This window comes from Oryx dammah, unplaced genomic scaffold (genome assembly GCF_014754425.2).
Source record: "Oryx dammah isolate SB20612 unplaced genomic scaffold, SCBI_Odam_1.1 HiC_scaffold_3, whole genome shotgun sequence".
NCBI classification, from domain to species: domain Eukaryota; kingdom Metazoa; phylum Chordata; class Mammalia; order Artiodactyla; family Bovidae; genus Oryx; species Oryx dammah.
The window spans coordinates 21,728,569-21,743,553 of NW_024070187.1; the positions used below are offsets into that span (position 1 = coordinate 21,728,569).

The 14,985-nt window shown below is 38.6% G+C and overlaps 1 protein-coding gene across 1 annotated transcript in view; it reads left to right on the forward strand.

Annotated features, from left to right (window-relative positions):
- MANBA (mannosidase beta) overlaps window positions 1–14,985 on the forward strand; it is a 119,901-nt gene that overhangs the window by 53,289 nt on the left and 51,627 nt on the right. The window contains exons 8-11 of the mRNA XM_040237757.1: window positions 697–848; window positions 3,902–4,019; window positions 5,838–5,924; window positions 9,419–9,586. Of these exons, the coding sequence (XP_040093691.1) occupies window positions 697–848; window positions 3,902–4,019; window positions 5,838–5,924; window positions 9,419–9,586 (525 nt within the window). The remainder of the gene's footprint in view (window positions 1–696; window positions 849–3,901; window positions 4,020–5,837; window positions 5,925–9,418; window positions 9,587–14,985) is intronic.

The window sequence follows — 14,985 nt, forward strand, 5'->3', positions numbered from 1 at the left end:
GTCTCATGCAGCAATGATAACACTGGACTTTGTGCTTCCCTCCCTTCTTCCAGGAAACATCACTCCCATTTCCAGTCTCTACTTGTGCTCTCTCAGACACTGAGTTTGATGGATAATTAGTTAGGATTAAATTGTCCATTAAACAAAATGGTTTTTATAATATTGAGCTCCAAAGATGGAAAATTGTTAAATAATGAAATACCTTGTGCTGTCTTTCTTTGATTCTAAGGTGCACATTTTGGCACATTTTAGCAGCACTGAAATGAGAATGTGTTTTTCAAAGGTGTATCTGCTTAACTGGTGAATTTTCTCCCCCACTTTTGTGAAGTAGTATCAATTTTTCTTTTAATTTTGAAATGTTATCTCAAATATATATTTTTTGGCATTATTGCAAATGCTACTTCATGGGAAAAACTACAATATATTTTCACTCTTTAATGGTTTTTGTGTTTTTCTTTTCAAAGAGAAATAACAGAATCTGGCAATAATTTATATATATATTTTCTTAAAAATGCTCTTTCACATTAAGTGTTTCAAACGGATAGAAAATTAACACTAAATTATGTTCATATAAACTGCTCAGTTTACTTTAAAAAAAACTTATTTTTTTAAGGCTATAGTAAATAATATAGTTTGGTTTTGGCATATGCTTATGTTTTAAATTTTATAATCATTATTTAATTCTGTTAACAATAGGTTTATTTTAGGACAGTGGAACTTGTAGAAGAGCCCATACAAAATTCTCCTGGTCTGAGTTTCTACTTCAAAATTAATGGACTTCCCATATTTCTGAAAGGCTCGAATTGGATCCCTGCAGATTCATTCCAGGATAGAGTAACCTCTGACATGTAAGTTATCATCTTTTATTTCTTGTTCCTCTTATTATTATCAATCCAACAGAGCTTAAGAGCTACTCATTTTAATTTTTTTGTTGTTGTTCAAGTGGAAGGAACCAAGAGGTAACATATAATTCTAGGATGATGAAAACTCCAGAATGGAAAAAATTTTTAAATCATTTCATTTTTATGAGCTATAGGCCATACAGCTAAACTTTGAGACTGCGGAAACTATCTAATTTTTATAAATTGTTGTAGAGGAACAAGAAAATGGCTATGTGCATCTTGGATAGTTAGCCCCTGTAAAAAAAATTATTAATGTTGACTTAAAAAATTTTTTTTTAAGAATACCGTGGGGTTTTTTTGTTTGTTTGGTATGCTTTACCAAAAAAATGGTAAAAGGTAAATTTGGTAATGCAGTGCTTTATCAAAACTATTTACTTCATGCTAAGATATTTACACATTCTTCACATTTATTATACTTTAATAAAAAGAACTAAAGAAATCTTCAAAGCATTTTTCTGAAGCTCTGAGAATAGAAGTTAACAAGAAAATATTTCCTGATTAGATTTATAAACTGCAATCTTTGTAATAGTAAAAGTAAGCTTTGTTAGGTGAAAATAAACACATTTCAGTTCACTTCAGTTTAGTCGCTCAGTCGTGTCTGACTCTGCAACCCCTGGACTGCAGCATGCCAGGCCTCCCTGTCCATCACCAACTCCCAGAGTCCACCCAAACTCATGTCCATTGAGCCGGTGATGCCATCCAGCCATCTCATCCTCTGTCGTCCCCTTCTCCTCCTGCCCTCAATCTTTTCCAGCATCAGGGTCTTTTCAAATGAGTCAGCTCTTCGCATCAGGTGGCCAAAGTATTGGAGTTTTAGCTTCAACATCAGGCCTTCCAGTGAACACCCAGGACTGGTCTCCTTTAGAATGGACTTGTTGGATCTCCTTGCAGTCCAAGGGACTCTCAAGAGTCTTCTCCAACACCACAGTTCAAAAGCATCAATTCTTCGGCGCTCAGCTTTCTTTATAGTCCAACTCTCACATCCATACGTGACTGCTAGAAAAACCATAGCCTTGACTAGCTGGACCTTTTTTGGCAAAGTAATGTCTCTGCTTTTTAATATGCTATCTAGGTTGCTCATAACTTTTCTTCCAAGGAGTAAGTGTCTTTTAATTTCATGGCTGCAATCACATCTGCAGTGATTTTGAAGTGAAGTGAAGTCGCTCAGTCGTGTTTGACTCTTTGCGACCGCATGGACTGTAGCCTACCAGGCTCCTCCATCCATGGGATTTTCCAGGCAAGAGTACTGGAGTGAGTTGCCATTTCCTTCTCCAGAGGATCTTACTGACCCAGGGATTGAACCCAGGTCTCCCGCATTGTAGGCAGACGCTTTACTCTCTGAGCCAGAAGGGAAGTCCTTGTGATTTTATAGCCCCCCAAAATAAAGTCTGCCACTGTTTCCACTGTTTCCCCATCTATTTGCCATGAATTGATGGACTTATTTATATTATACAAATATGCATTGAGGTATATTATGTTGAGAATGTACATGTGGTTGGTATATGTAAACTCTAATTTTGCCAAAAGTTGTATTTATAGTAATATCCTTTTACTTTAAAATGTGTAATATTTTTGAATTTCGTATGAAAATGAAATTATTCTCCAGATAGGGCATGGAAAATTTGCTGTCTCCTGTCCACCCTGGTGGCTCAGATGCATTTACCTGCAATGCAAGAGGCCCAGGTTTGATCCCTGGGTTGGGAAGACCCCCTGGAGTGCATGCATGCTAAGTCGCTTCAGTCTCTTTGTGACCCCATGGACTGTAGCACACAGGCTCCTCTGTCCATGGAATTCTCCAGGCAAGAATACTGGAATGGACTGCAATGGCCTTCTCCAGAGGATCTTTCTAACCCAGGGCCTGAACCCAGGGATTGTCTCTTTCATCTCTTGCATTGGCAGAGGGTTCTTTACCACTAGCACCAGCTGGGAAGCTCTCCTGCAGTAGGAAATGGCAACCCACTTCAATATTCTTGCCTGGAGAATCCCATGGACAGAGGAGCCTGGTGGGCTACAGTCCATGGGGTTGCAAAGAGTCAGACACTGAGCGACTAACACTTTCACTCCGCTCCCGGTAGGTTTTGGTGGCGACTACAGAGCACAGCTGAGTCAGTTAGTAAACCTGCCCATGGGCGTCTTTGCTAGGAGCACAGTGCTCTGGGCCCATGGTCTTCCTGTTATTGGACTTTTTCCTTCCCTTCTGGGTGCTGTTCTGGAAATGGAAGGTACATGCTGTCAAGGTGGATGCAAATTTCTCAGCTTTTCTGAAGGTGATGTAAATAGGAATTAGAGCAAGAAGGAAATTTACTAGATGAGGGGGGTACTGGACTGGAGGAATTGTTTTTAAAAAAAGGAATGAGGGTGAGCTAGAAACTAATATTCAAACTCTGATTTTTGTCTTACAGTTTGAAATGGTTATATAAAATGAACACATAGTTTCTAAGGTTTACAACAGGAATAACTTTAAGAAAAAAATTTAATTTAAAAAATAGTGTAATAGCGTGATTGAAAATTGAGAAGGCAGAGAAAAGATATCACTCGTAATTTTTCTACGTTTATTTTTATGTGGTTACAGTTAGAAAGTGAGGTGAAATTGTTAGTCGCTCAGTCATGTCCAACTCATTGTGACCCCATGGACTGTAGCCTGCAGGAGCCTCTGTCCATGGAATTCTCCAGACAAGTATACTGGAGTGGGATGCCATTCCCTTCTCCAGGGTATCTTCCCAACCCAAGGATTAAACCTGGATGTCCTGCATTGTAAATGGATTCTCTACCATCTGAGCTATAAGGGAGGTCAATTACAATTACAGTTAATGTGTATATAATTTTGTCTCATTTTCTTCACGGTGCATTGTATCCAAGCCATCATAATTAAAATGTGTTCTTCTAATAGTTATTTGAAGTGTGTTTATCAACCACAGCATATTTCTTAAAATTTTGTTCTTTTTTCTTAATGTTCCCAAGATTTTAAATTCGCATTTGTTTAAAAATTTCTTCTGTAGGTTACGGCCCCTTTTGCAGTCTGTTGTGGATGCTAACATGAATGCTCTCCGGGTCTGGGGAGGAGGAATTTATGAGCAGGATGAATTCTACGAACTCTGCGATGAACTAGGAATAATGGTATGTAGTTGACAGCTCACCGTTTTGTGGATATGTTACCATATCCTCAGTTTGACCTCCAGTGTTCTAAGTGGGTGATATTGCCCATTCCTTTGTTTGTTTGTTGTGGTGGTGTAGTTTATTTACAATATTGTGCTAGTTTCAGGTATACAACAAAGTTATACATTTATATGTATATTCTTTTCCATTACGGTTTATTACAGGATATTGAATAAAGTTCCCTGTGTTATGCAGTAGGTCCTTGTTATCTATTTGATATGTAATAGTTTGTATTTGCTAATCCTAAACTCCTAATTTATCCCTCCCCACCTCCTTCCCCTTTGATAACCATAAGTTTGTTTTCTGTGTCTGTGTTTCTCTTTCATAAATTCATTTATGTCATATTTTAGATTCCACATATAAGTGGTATAGCCCATTTCTTCTTTTCTCAGAGCCAAGAATGATGTTCCACTTTTTGGGGGGGGGGTGCAGAGAAATAAATGCCGTCTAGCAAACCCAGAGCCATAATTCATAGCAAACATCATAATTATTTGATTATTTTAAAATAATAGACATTCTGCATATTGGTTATATCTAAGCATATATCTGTATTTTCTTTGTAACTCTTTGTGATAAGAGGTTAAGCATAAAAAGGAAAGTAAAATATTAAAAAATTTTAACTTTAAGGAGATCTAACAAGACCTAGAGAGAAGAAAATGATTATATTTTAAAAGATGTGCTTAATACTGTCATTAAGTACCTCTGAACATAGTTTGCATTGGTGAGGGTTAAGCAAAGGAAATATGTTCTTTTAATTCAAGTCTTACAGTTCTAAAATATAAAGCACTTCATAGAAGAATAGTAATTTTAATAATATTGATAATGCCAATGGTCATGATGTGTCAATATTCTGTAATATTCCGGACATTGTTCTCAGTGCTCTGCATTTATTATTTTATTTCATCTTCATGCCCACCATATGAGGTGATTACTGCTGTTCTCTATCCCTCTTTTACTGGCATGTGGAGAGGTTAACTAACTTTCCCAAACTCACACAGTGGGTATATGGTGGAACTGAAGTTCTGACTCAGGCCAACAGATATGGCGCTGTGCTCTAAACCGTGCTCCTTGTGGCCTCCCTGAAGGGCGCATCCTGAGTCCTGTCTGGTACTTCGCAACCTGTGGACTGTAGTCCACCAAGCTCCTCTGTCCATGGGATTCTCCAGGCAAGAATACTGGAGTATGTTGCAATTTCCTACTCCAGGGGATCCTCCCAACCCAGGGATCGAACCCATTTCTCTTACCATCTCCTGCATGAGCAGGTGAATTCTTTACCACTAGCGCCACCTGGGAAGCCCAGTTGCACTTACGTGGTTTCCTCTCTAAAATGTCCATAAAGTGATCCTTGTGGCCATGGAAAGTTAATTCTTTGATTTTTTTAAAAAGTACATTGCTTAACAGTCTGGGCCATTTCTCAAAACCAAATTCCTGGTGAAAATTAGAATGAATTAGAAGTGACGAGAGGTTGGGAAAAATGTTTATTGAATTTCATATTCTCCACAACACAAGCAGTATTTCCTTATTTGAATTCCTTTTTTCTTTTTTTCCTTTTCTGCCCACCTAACATCTTCTCTTCTCAGGTTTCCCTACAGTTCTGGGAAGTTTGTAAAGTGCCTTTCCTAGTGCCTCATGCCTTGTGCTGCTAAAATGGTCACACACATCAGGCTAAGTTGATTTTCGTTTACATGAAAGATAATGCCCAAGGTTTAGGACAAAGAATTTCCTTCTGTGCAATGAAATCTATGGAAGTACTCTATTGCCTCTTATTTGATTTGCTAGATATGGCAGGATTTTATGTTTGCCTGTGCACTTTACCCAACTGATGAGGATTTCATGGACTCCGTGAGAGAAGAAGTCACTCACCAGGTATGTCATTACGTAACATTCCAAGAAGTAAAGGCTTAAGTTTTAGTTTTGCCTTTTGTTAAACCTGTCCTTGTTTTTCTTGTTTTAAATTCCATTGAAGTATAGCTGATTTACAATGCTGTGTTTAATTTCTTCTCTTTTTTTCTTTTTGTTCTCTTTATTAAATCCCATGGGGAAAAAAAATCAGCCAGGTGATTGACTACTTGAGCGATTCCATCCAGTCTCATGGTTCTAATTCCACTTATTGGTGGATGACTGTCAGATTTATTCCTGGCCCTGACTTCTCTGCTGAATTCCTGGTTCTTATTATCCAGCTCTCTGCTTGGTACCCCTACCTGGAGGTGTAATAGGAATCTCAAATGTAACATGTCTAAACCAAACTTATATTACCTTCCCCAGACTTGCTTTTCTTGCTGTGTTCCCCACCTCAATAAATGGCAATACCAGTCTTTGACTTTCTCAGGTCAAAAGTTTTTATTCTTAACTCCTTGATTTCTGTTGCATTCCACATACAAATACCTTATATTTATAGATCTATAAATGAAAAGAAATTATTATATCCTAACTCTATTCACTGAAAAATCTTAAAAACAGTGAACAGCCTAGTCAGCTTGAGCATCCTTGTATTGAAATAGTCTTTCCAGCTGAGAGAAGGGTTCTTAGAGAAATGGCTGGTTCCAGGTCTGGAACAGGAGATATACTAGATGATGCTGGAATATTTTGGCATACAAATAACAAGGAAGCTATTAAAGAAATGTGAAAAGAACGTTGATGAGACTGACCGACCAAAAGTGGGACAATTTGAAATTCAGTAAGGATAAGAATGTCAGTGGATCGAAATCCACCGAGTATGTTAAAATCTATACGTTCATTATTGGTGTCGGTCAATGTATATTTGTGGGGAAAACCCAAAGAAATGCAAAAAGTATTATGACACTCAAGTTAGTGGTTACTTTTGGAAGGAAAGAAGGACTATGATTAGGAAGGGGTACATGAGGGCACCTGGGGTGTGGTGAAGTTTCCTTAGTCTGGATGATGTTGCAAGTGTGATTGCCTTATAATAATAATTCACTGTGTCATAGTTTGTTTTCTGTGTCTGTTTTTTCTTAAGTTTAGCAAGTGAGCATTGAATCATCCCTTACTCAGAGCCCTCTAGATACAGTTAAAGATCCTCACCACACACTATCTTGTCTCTGCCTGTCTCCCCAGCCTCATTAGACACCATATTCCCCATACTTTGCCTGACCTGGAATGCCTTGCCTATGATGATCTCCATTGTTCTTTTTCTGACTCGTCTTACCTTGGGCATGACTCTCTGGGAAGAAACTTTCTATGTCTGCAAGTCTAGGTTAGGTCATTTTCCCTTTGTGACATACATCACACTTGAAATTACTTGTTCAATGTTTTGTCACTCCATCAAGGTTGTAATCTCCCTGAGGCTTAGGGCAAGTTCCCCCATGACCCGGCTGTATTATTCATCTGATGTATAGGTGGATGGATGAATGAATAACTTTAAAAATATTAATTGTAGTTATGTAGGTTGTAAACATTTCAGTTTTATTTTTAATTTTCCTTCACACAATTAAAATATATCTATGCCTTTTCAGTTCTTTTATGTATTATTAAAGAGAACTTTTTGTGCAGGGTTTATTAAAATTTTAAAGTAAAGCTCACCATAAAATTCTAGGTCAGTTTGAAGGTTGTGTGCAGCGTAGAGTCACTGAAGTTTTTTGTCTCTTCAGTATTTGTATTTTCATCAGTACCAAAAGCATGCCTGTCACAGTTGGTCATAGCCCTCTTTTACCTGGTCATAGCCCTCTTTTACCTGTATATGAAAAGTGAAAGTGAAAATTGCTCAGTTGTGTCTGACTCTTTGTGACCCCATGGACTATTCAGTCCATGGTATTCTCCAGGCCAGAATATTGGAGTGAGTAGCCTTTCCCTTCTCCCGGGGATCTTCTCAACCCAGGGATCGAACCCAGGTTTCTTGCATTTCAGGTGGATTCTTTACCAGCTGAGCCACCAGGGAAGCCCAAGAATACTGGAGTGGGTAGCCCATCCCTTCTCCAGCACTCTTTCTGACTCAGGAATCAAACCGGGGTCTCCTGCATTGCAGGCGGATTCTTTACTAACTGAGCTATCAGGCAAGCTACCTTATAAACAGTATTTCCAGAGGCAAACAGGGAAATACTGTTTATAAGACTAGTTTAGAAAAAACACAAACTTTCATTTTTTAAATGACATATATCTCTCTAAGGTATTCTTAATACATCTCTATTTCACATGTGGATTACTTAGCATATTGAGTGGAGACCACAGTGAGAACATCATCCGAAACCCATCATGTAATCATCCATTCCAGTGCAAAAGAAGCTATGAATACCAATGAGGTTGTATTGCTAAAACATGTTCCAAAAGAATTTCTCTTGACCATTGACTCACTCTGTTGTTCTCAAAGAGATTTAATTGCCCTCTTCTGCTGGGCTTATTTTCCAGTGTGTCAGAAGAACTGAATCCTTTCACCTCTATGAAGGGCTGGCCTGCAGTGAGCCCAGATCATGAAGCATTTTCAGATTCCTCAATTTCTTTTTCTGTATTTAGATATATTCAGTGACTTAACCTTAGTTGATTTCTTAAGACATTGCTGTTCATCCGCTAAGTCACGTCCAACACTTTGCAAACCCATGGACTGCAGCATGCTAGACTTCCCTGTTCTTCACCATCTCCCAGAGTTTGCTCAAACTCATGTACATTGAGTCAATGATACCACCAGCCATCTCATCCTCTGTCGTCCCCTTCTCCTCCTGCCCCCAATCCCTCCCAGCATCAGGGTCTTTTCCGATGAGTCAGCTCTTCCCATCAAGTGGCTACAGTCTTAAGATATGACCTAGTTATTTCAGAGGACAGACTCTTGATGTCTTAATCTTTTTTCCTTTAGAATGTTCATGTCTTTGTAAATTCCAGCCTCTCTTGTGGTACTCACTTGCTTTGTAAAGCCCTCTCTGCCTGTTCTGATGGATTTCTGATCTTGCTGCAGACTGTGTGGGACTTCAGTCCCTCTCTCAGCAGTAGTGCTTGTTCTGTCTTATTTGTTTCTTCCTCAAAAACTCCAACTTGCTTTTGAGAAACTAACCTCTGTAATGTAATGTCTATTGCCCTTTGTATTTCTTAGAACCTTTTTGTGGTGTGCCAGATAATCATGAGTTGATTTATTTTTCTCTTTTGGTAAAAGAGATTATATTTTCATCAGTTTTTATAAAAGACAAGAGGAACCGTATTTTATCAATGTGTATAAAATGTAGGTAAAAAGAATGTCAGAGGTTTCTTAAAATGTCTTCCCACATGTAACATTACTGCTCATTTTCTGATGAGTTTTCTGACATGTAAAAATACACAGGCAGAAAGGCGATGGCTATAACTTCATGAATAATTACAACTCTGAGCCTTTTAATGTTGAGCATTTGAAAATTGTTTTATGTTTGCTTCAATTTTAGGTCCGGAGACTGAAATCTCACCCCTCCATCATCACGTGGAGTGGGAATAATGAAAATGAAGCGGCACTAATGATGGGTTGGTATGATACAAAGCCCGGCTACTTGTATAGCTACATCAAGGACTACGTGACACTGTATGTGAAAAACATCCGAACGATCGTCTTAGAAGTAAGTTCATGGACTTCCCTGGTGGTCCAGTCATTAAGATTCCATGCTTCCGGTGCAGGGGCTGCATGTTGGATCCCTGGCCGGGGAGCTGAGATTCTATATGCCTCTCAGTGTGACCAAAAATTTTTTTAAAAAAGCAGTGGAGTCCCCAAACTCAGTGTGCCTCAGTGTAACACAGCTTAGTACGTGCGTAGCACTCAATGAATCCCTCTGTGTCATCCCAGTAGGAACTGGGATGTGGGGGAGAAAGAACCAATACAGTGCTGTGCTCATGCTTGCCGTGCCAGAAGTAATAAAATCTTCAAAGCAAAAAAAGTCAGACATAGCTCAGAGATACTGTGGATTTGGTTCCCTATACCACAATAAAGAGAATACTGCAGTAAAGCTAGTCACATGAATTTTTGGTTTCCTAGTGCATGTAAAAGTTATGTTCATACAGTGGTCTATGAAGTGTCCCATAGCATTATGTCTTAAGAAACAATGTTCAGAACTTAATAAAATAATACTTTCTTGGTAAAAAAAAAATGCTAACAATCACCTGGGCCTTCAGCAAGCTGTAATTTCTTTGCGGGTGGAGGGTCTTGCCTCGATGTTGATGACTGCCAGCTAATCAGGATGGTGGTTGCTGAAGATTGTGTGATTGTGGCAATTTTTGAAAATGAGACAATCAAGTTTGCCACATCAATTGATTTCTGCCTTTTAGGAATTGTTTTTCCACAGCACATAAGGCTGTTTGATAGCATTTTACCCACAAGTAAAACTTTCAAAATTGGAATCAATCCTCTGAAACTCTGCCATTGCTTTATCATCTAAGCTTATGTGATATTCTAAATCTTTTGTTATCGTTTCAATTGTCTCTATAGCATCTTCACCAGGAGTAGGTTCCATCTCAAGAAACCAACTTCTTTGCTCATCCATAGGAAGCAACTCCTTGTCCGCTTAGGTTTTATCACAAGATTGAAGCCATTCTGTCACATCTTGAGGCTCCACTTCAAATTCTGATTCTCTTGCTATTTCCACCACATCTACAGTTCCTTCCTCCACTGAAGTCTTGAACCTGAGTCTTTCATGAGGGCTGGAATCAACTTCCTCCAAACTCTTATAGGAATGTTGACATTTTGACTTCTTCCCATGATTTGTATATGTTCTTTCATGTCATCTAGAATGATGAATCCTTTCCAGAAGGTTTTCAATTGAGTTTACCCAAATCTGTCTGAAGAATTTCTATCTCTAGCCTTACAAAGGGTATTTCCTAAATAATAAGACTTGAAAGTCAAAATTACTTCTTGATCCATAGCTGCAGAATGGATGTTGTATTAGCAGGCATGAAGACAACACTAATCTCATTGCATATCTGCTGGCTTCAGGCTCTTCTTCTGCAGCTTCCTCACTTCTCTCACTCTCAGCCTTCATAGAATTGAAGAGAATTAGGGCCCAGCTCTGGAATAGGCTTTGGCTTAAGAGAGTATGTGGCTGTTTTGATCTATCCAGAACTTTTCTATATCAGGGCGCTTGGGTGGCCAGGAGTGTTGTCAGTGAGTAGGAATCTTTCTTTCCTGGCAGTAGGCCTCAACAGTGGGCTTAACATATTCAGGAAACCATGTATAAACAGATGTGCTATCATCCACACTTTGTTGTGCTGTTGATAGAGCACAGCATATGGTAGATTGAATGTCATCCTAAAAGGACCTCAGATTTTTAGAATGGTAAGTGAGCATTGTGTGTTTGTGTGTGTGTGTGCAAGTGTGTGCTCAGTCGTGTCTGACCCTTTGTGACACTGTGGACTGTAGCCCACCAGGCTCCTCTGTCCATGGAAATTTCCAGGCAAGAACACTGGAGTGGGTTGCCATTTCCTACTCCAGGGGATCTTCCCAACTTGAGACTCTTGTGTCTCCTGCATCGGCAGGCAGATTCTTTACCACTGCATCAACCCACTGGTTTCAACTTAAAGACACCAAGTACAGTAGCTCCCAACAAAAGAGTCATCTTGTCTCTTGAAGCTTTGAAGCCAGCATTAACTTCTGCTCTCTAGCTGTTAAAGTCTCAGATGGCATTTCCTTCCAGTAGAAGGCTGTTTCATCTACCTTGAGCATTTGTTGTTTAATGTAGCCACTTTTTAAAATGATCCTAGCTAGATCTAGATAACTTGCTGCAGCTTCTACATCAAGCACTTGTTGCCTCACTTTGCACTCTTTATGTTATGGAAATGGCTCCTTTCCTTAAGTCTCATGAACCAACCTCTGCTGGCTTCAGGCTATTCTGCAGCTTCCTCACCTCTCTCACTCTCAGCCTTCATAGAATTGAAGAGAATTAGGGCCCAGCTCTGGAATAGGCTTTGGCTTAAGAGAGTATGTGGCTGTTTTCATCTATCCAGAACTTCTCTATATCAGCAATCATTTTCTTATCATTCATGTTTTCACTGAAGTAGCACTTTTAATTTTCTTCAAGAAGTTTTCCTTTGCATTCACAGCTTGGCTGGTGAATAGAAGTGAATAGGCCTCAAGTGAAAGAGGCCTGTCTTTTGGCCTGTCTTGGATTTTGACATGCCTTCCTCGCTAACTTGAATCATTTCTAGCTTTTGATTTAAAGGAGAGGCATGTTCTCTTGCTTTCACTTGAACACTTACTTGGCCTAATTTCAATATTGTTGTGCCTCAGGGAACAGGGAGGCCTGAAGAGAATGGCTGGTTTCTTCAGTCCCTCATGGGGGAATGGCTGGCCAGTGGAGAGTCAGAACACCCACAGCACTTAAGGATTACGTTTGCCATCTGATGTGGGTGGGGTTCGTGGCGTCCCAAAACAATTACAGTAATAACATCAAAGATGACTGATTACAGATCACTATAACAAGCATAATAATAGTTTAAAAGTTGGAGTTATTGCATAAATTACCAAAAGGTGACACAGATACAAAATGAGCAGATGCTGTTGGAAAATGGCACCGATAGACTTGCTGGAGGCACAGTTGCCCCAAACCTTCAATTGTAGTAAAAATGGTGGGCCTGTCCTGCCTTTTTGAAAAATTTATACACTTAAATATCCCATTAGATTTGCTTTGCCACCAAATGACTACCACAACAATTAGTAGATTAGCAATGGAAAATATAGAGAATCCCAATATTTGGTGGGAATGACGATTGTAACACTGGCAGGGATATTTCAAGACATTCAAAATCTGAGACATGATATTGGTTTTCTCAGATATAATTTCTGTAAGCCTAAGGTCCTTGACTACTTACATACAGTCTAAGAAGAAATCTTCCTGTGAGCTTTAAAAGGAAAAAAAATAAGATATAGAATGATCACATGTAACGTCACACAATTAACAAAACGTCCATGATAATAATCAGGAAAATCTGAATGAAAGATGTGATAATAGAACTTTTTGATGGATAGGATTTTTGAAAGTAGAAGAAATGATGCATTTGGAAATCACTTTATGATAAAGTGATTTGGCAGATACATATACAATATATCCTCTACCACCCTGTGTAATTTTAAGTTGGATCATTGTTTAATTCACTTTAAATGTGATGTACTGATGCTTATACACTAGTATTAAGGGCATTATAATTCTTTGAATAATGTTTAATTTTCAAAATAGCAAAAGAAATTTTTTTGACATATAAGAATGCAATTACCCAGCATTTAATCTTCCCTTTTTTGTTGTCTAAGATGAGGACAAAGTAAAATCATAGAAAATAAAACCAAATGTTTGGAAACATTTAACAAATATTTGCAGATTTATATTCCAATATCTACTGTGTACTTTCAGGTTTTAAGGCCCTCACTGAGTTTCATGACACGTTCAAATAGTAATGTTCGGTCACATATAGAGATTCATATCCAACCAAGTTTGCTTTGATACAGAGGCCTATAAACTGATACATGTAGGATGATGGAATTTTTCTAGAGATTTTGAGAGAGCATGGGTTTTCTGACTTAATTTGTAGGTAGATAGAGGAAATGTCTATTTATTGGCTACATTATTAAAGTAGGCTAGTGTATTCTGTGATAACACAACCACCCCAAATTTACATGGCTCAGAACAATGAAACTCATTTCTTCCATATGCTCCATGTCACTGGCAGAAAGGTTTTGCTTTTGATCACATAACCTGAAATCCACTGTAGTTTTTCGTATATTTTCAGTATTTGCAACTATCATCGCTATCTAAAATATACTCTATCTGTTAACACTGATTCCCGATTTCTGCTCTGCCTTCTCCCAGGCAAATGTTAATCTGCTTTCTTTCCCTATGGAGGTGCCTATTCTGGATGTTTCGTGTAAGTAAAGTCACACAATAGGTAGTCTTTTGTGGCTGGATCCTTTCACTTAGCAAAATATTTTAGTTTCATCCATGTTGTAGCGTGTATCAGTACTTCATTCCTTTTTTATTGTCAAATAGTATTTTATTATATGGGTATCCCATATTTGTTTATCCATTAGTTGATGGGCATTTGTCTTATTTCCACTTGTTGGATATTTTAAAAAATTTTATTGAAGTCTAGTGGTTTACAATGTTGTGTTGATTGCTTCCATGTATCAAGACAACTCAGTTATACCTATAATATCTATGATTTTTCATATTCTCTTCCATATGGATTATCATAGGGTCTTGAATACAGTTCCCATGTTATGCAATAGGACAGTATTGTTTATCCATCCTATATATAATAGTTTGCTAATCTCAAACTCCTGTTCCTTTCCTCTCCTACCTCCTCTCCCGCTCGGCAACCACAAGTCTACTCTCTATATCTGTGAGTCTGTTTCTGTTTCATAGATACATCAATTTGTATTTTAGATTCCACGTATTAGTGATATAGTGATATTTGTCTCTCTCATTCTGACTTACTCTATTTAGTATGATAACCTCTAGATTCCTAGTAAAAATGGTGTGCCTGTCATGCCTTTTTTTTTCAAATTGTTTGCTTATTATTGGCTGTGCTGGGTCTTTGCTGTGCGGGCTTTCTCTAGTTGTGGAAAGTGGGAACTACTCTTCCTTGGAGTGCACAGGTTTCTCAATGTGATGGCTTCTTTTGTTGCTAAGCACATGATCTAGGGCATGTGGGCTCAGCAGTTGCAGCACGTGGGCTTAGCAGTTGCGACTCTCAGGCTCTAGACCACAGGGTTAGTACTTGTGGTGCACAGGCTTAGTTGCTCCGAGGTAGGTAAGATCTTCCCAGATCAGGGATCAAACCTATGTCCCTCACAGTGGCAGACAGGCGCTCCACCACTGAGCCATCAGGGAAGCACTGTCATGCTTTTTAATGAAGTAGAATGTTAAGAATCTGTTTTAAAAAACGCAAGAGTTTGAATACTGATGTGTATTTTTCTGTACTTTTTTTTTTTAGTGCAGCCTAGTAATGCTGCAACATATGAAAGGATTCGTGAATTGAC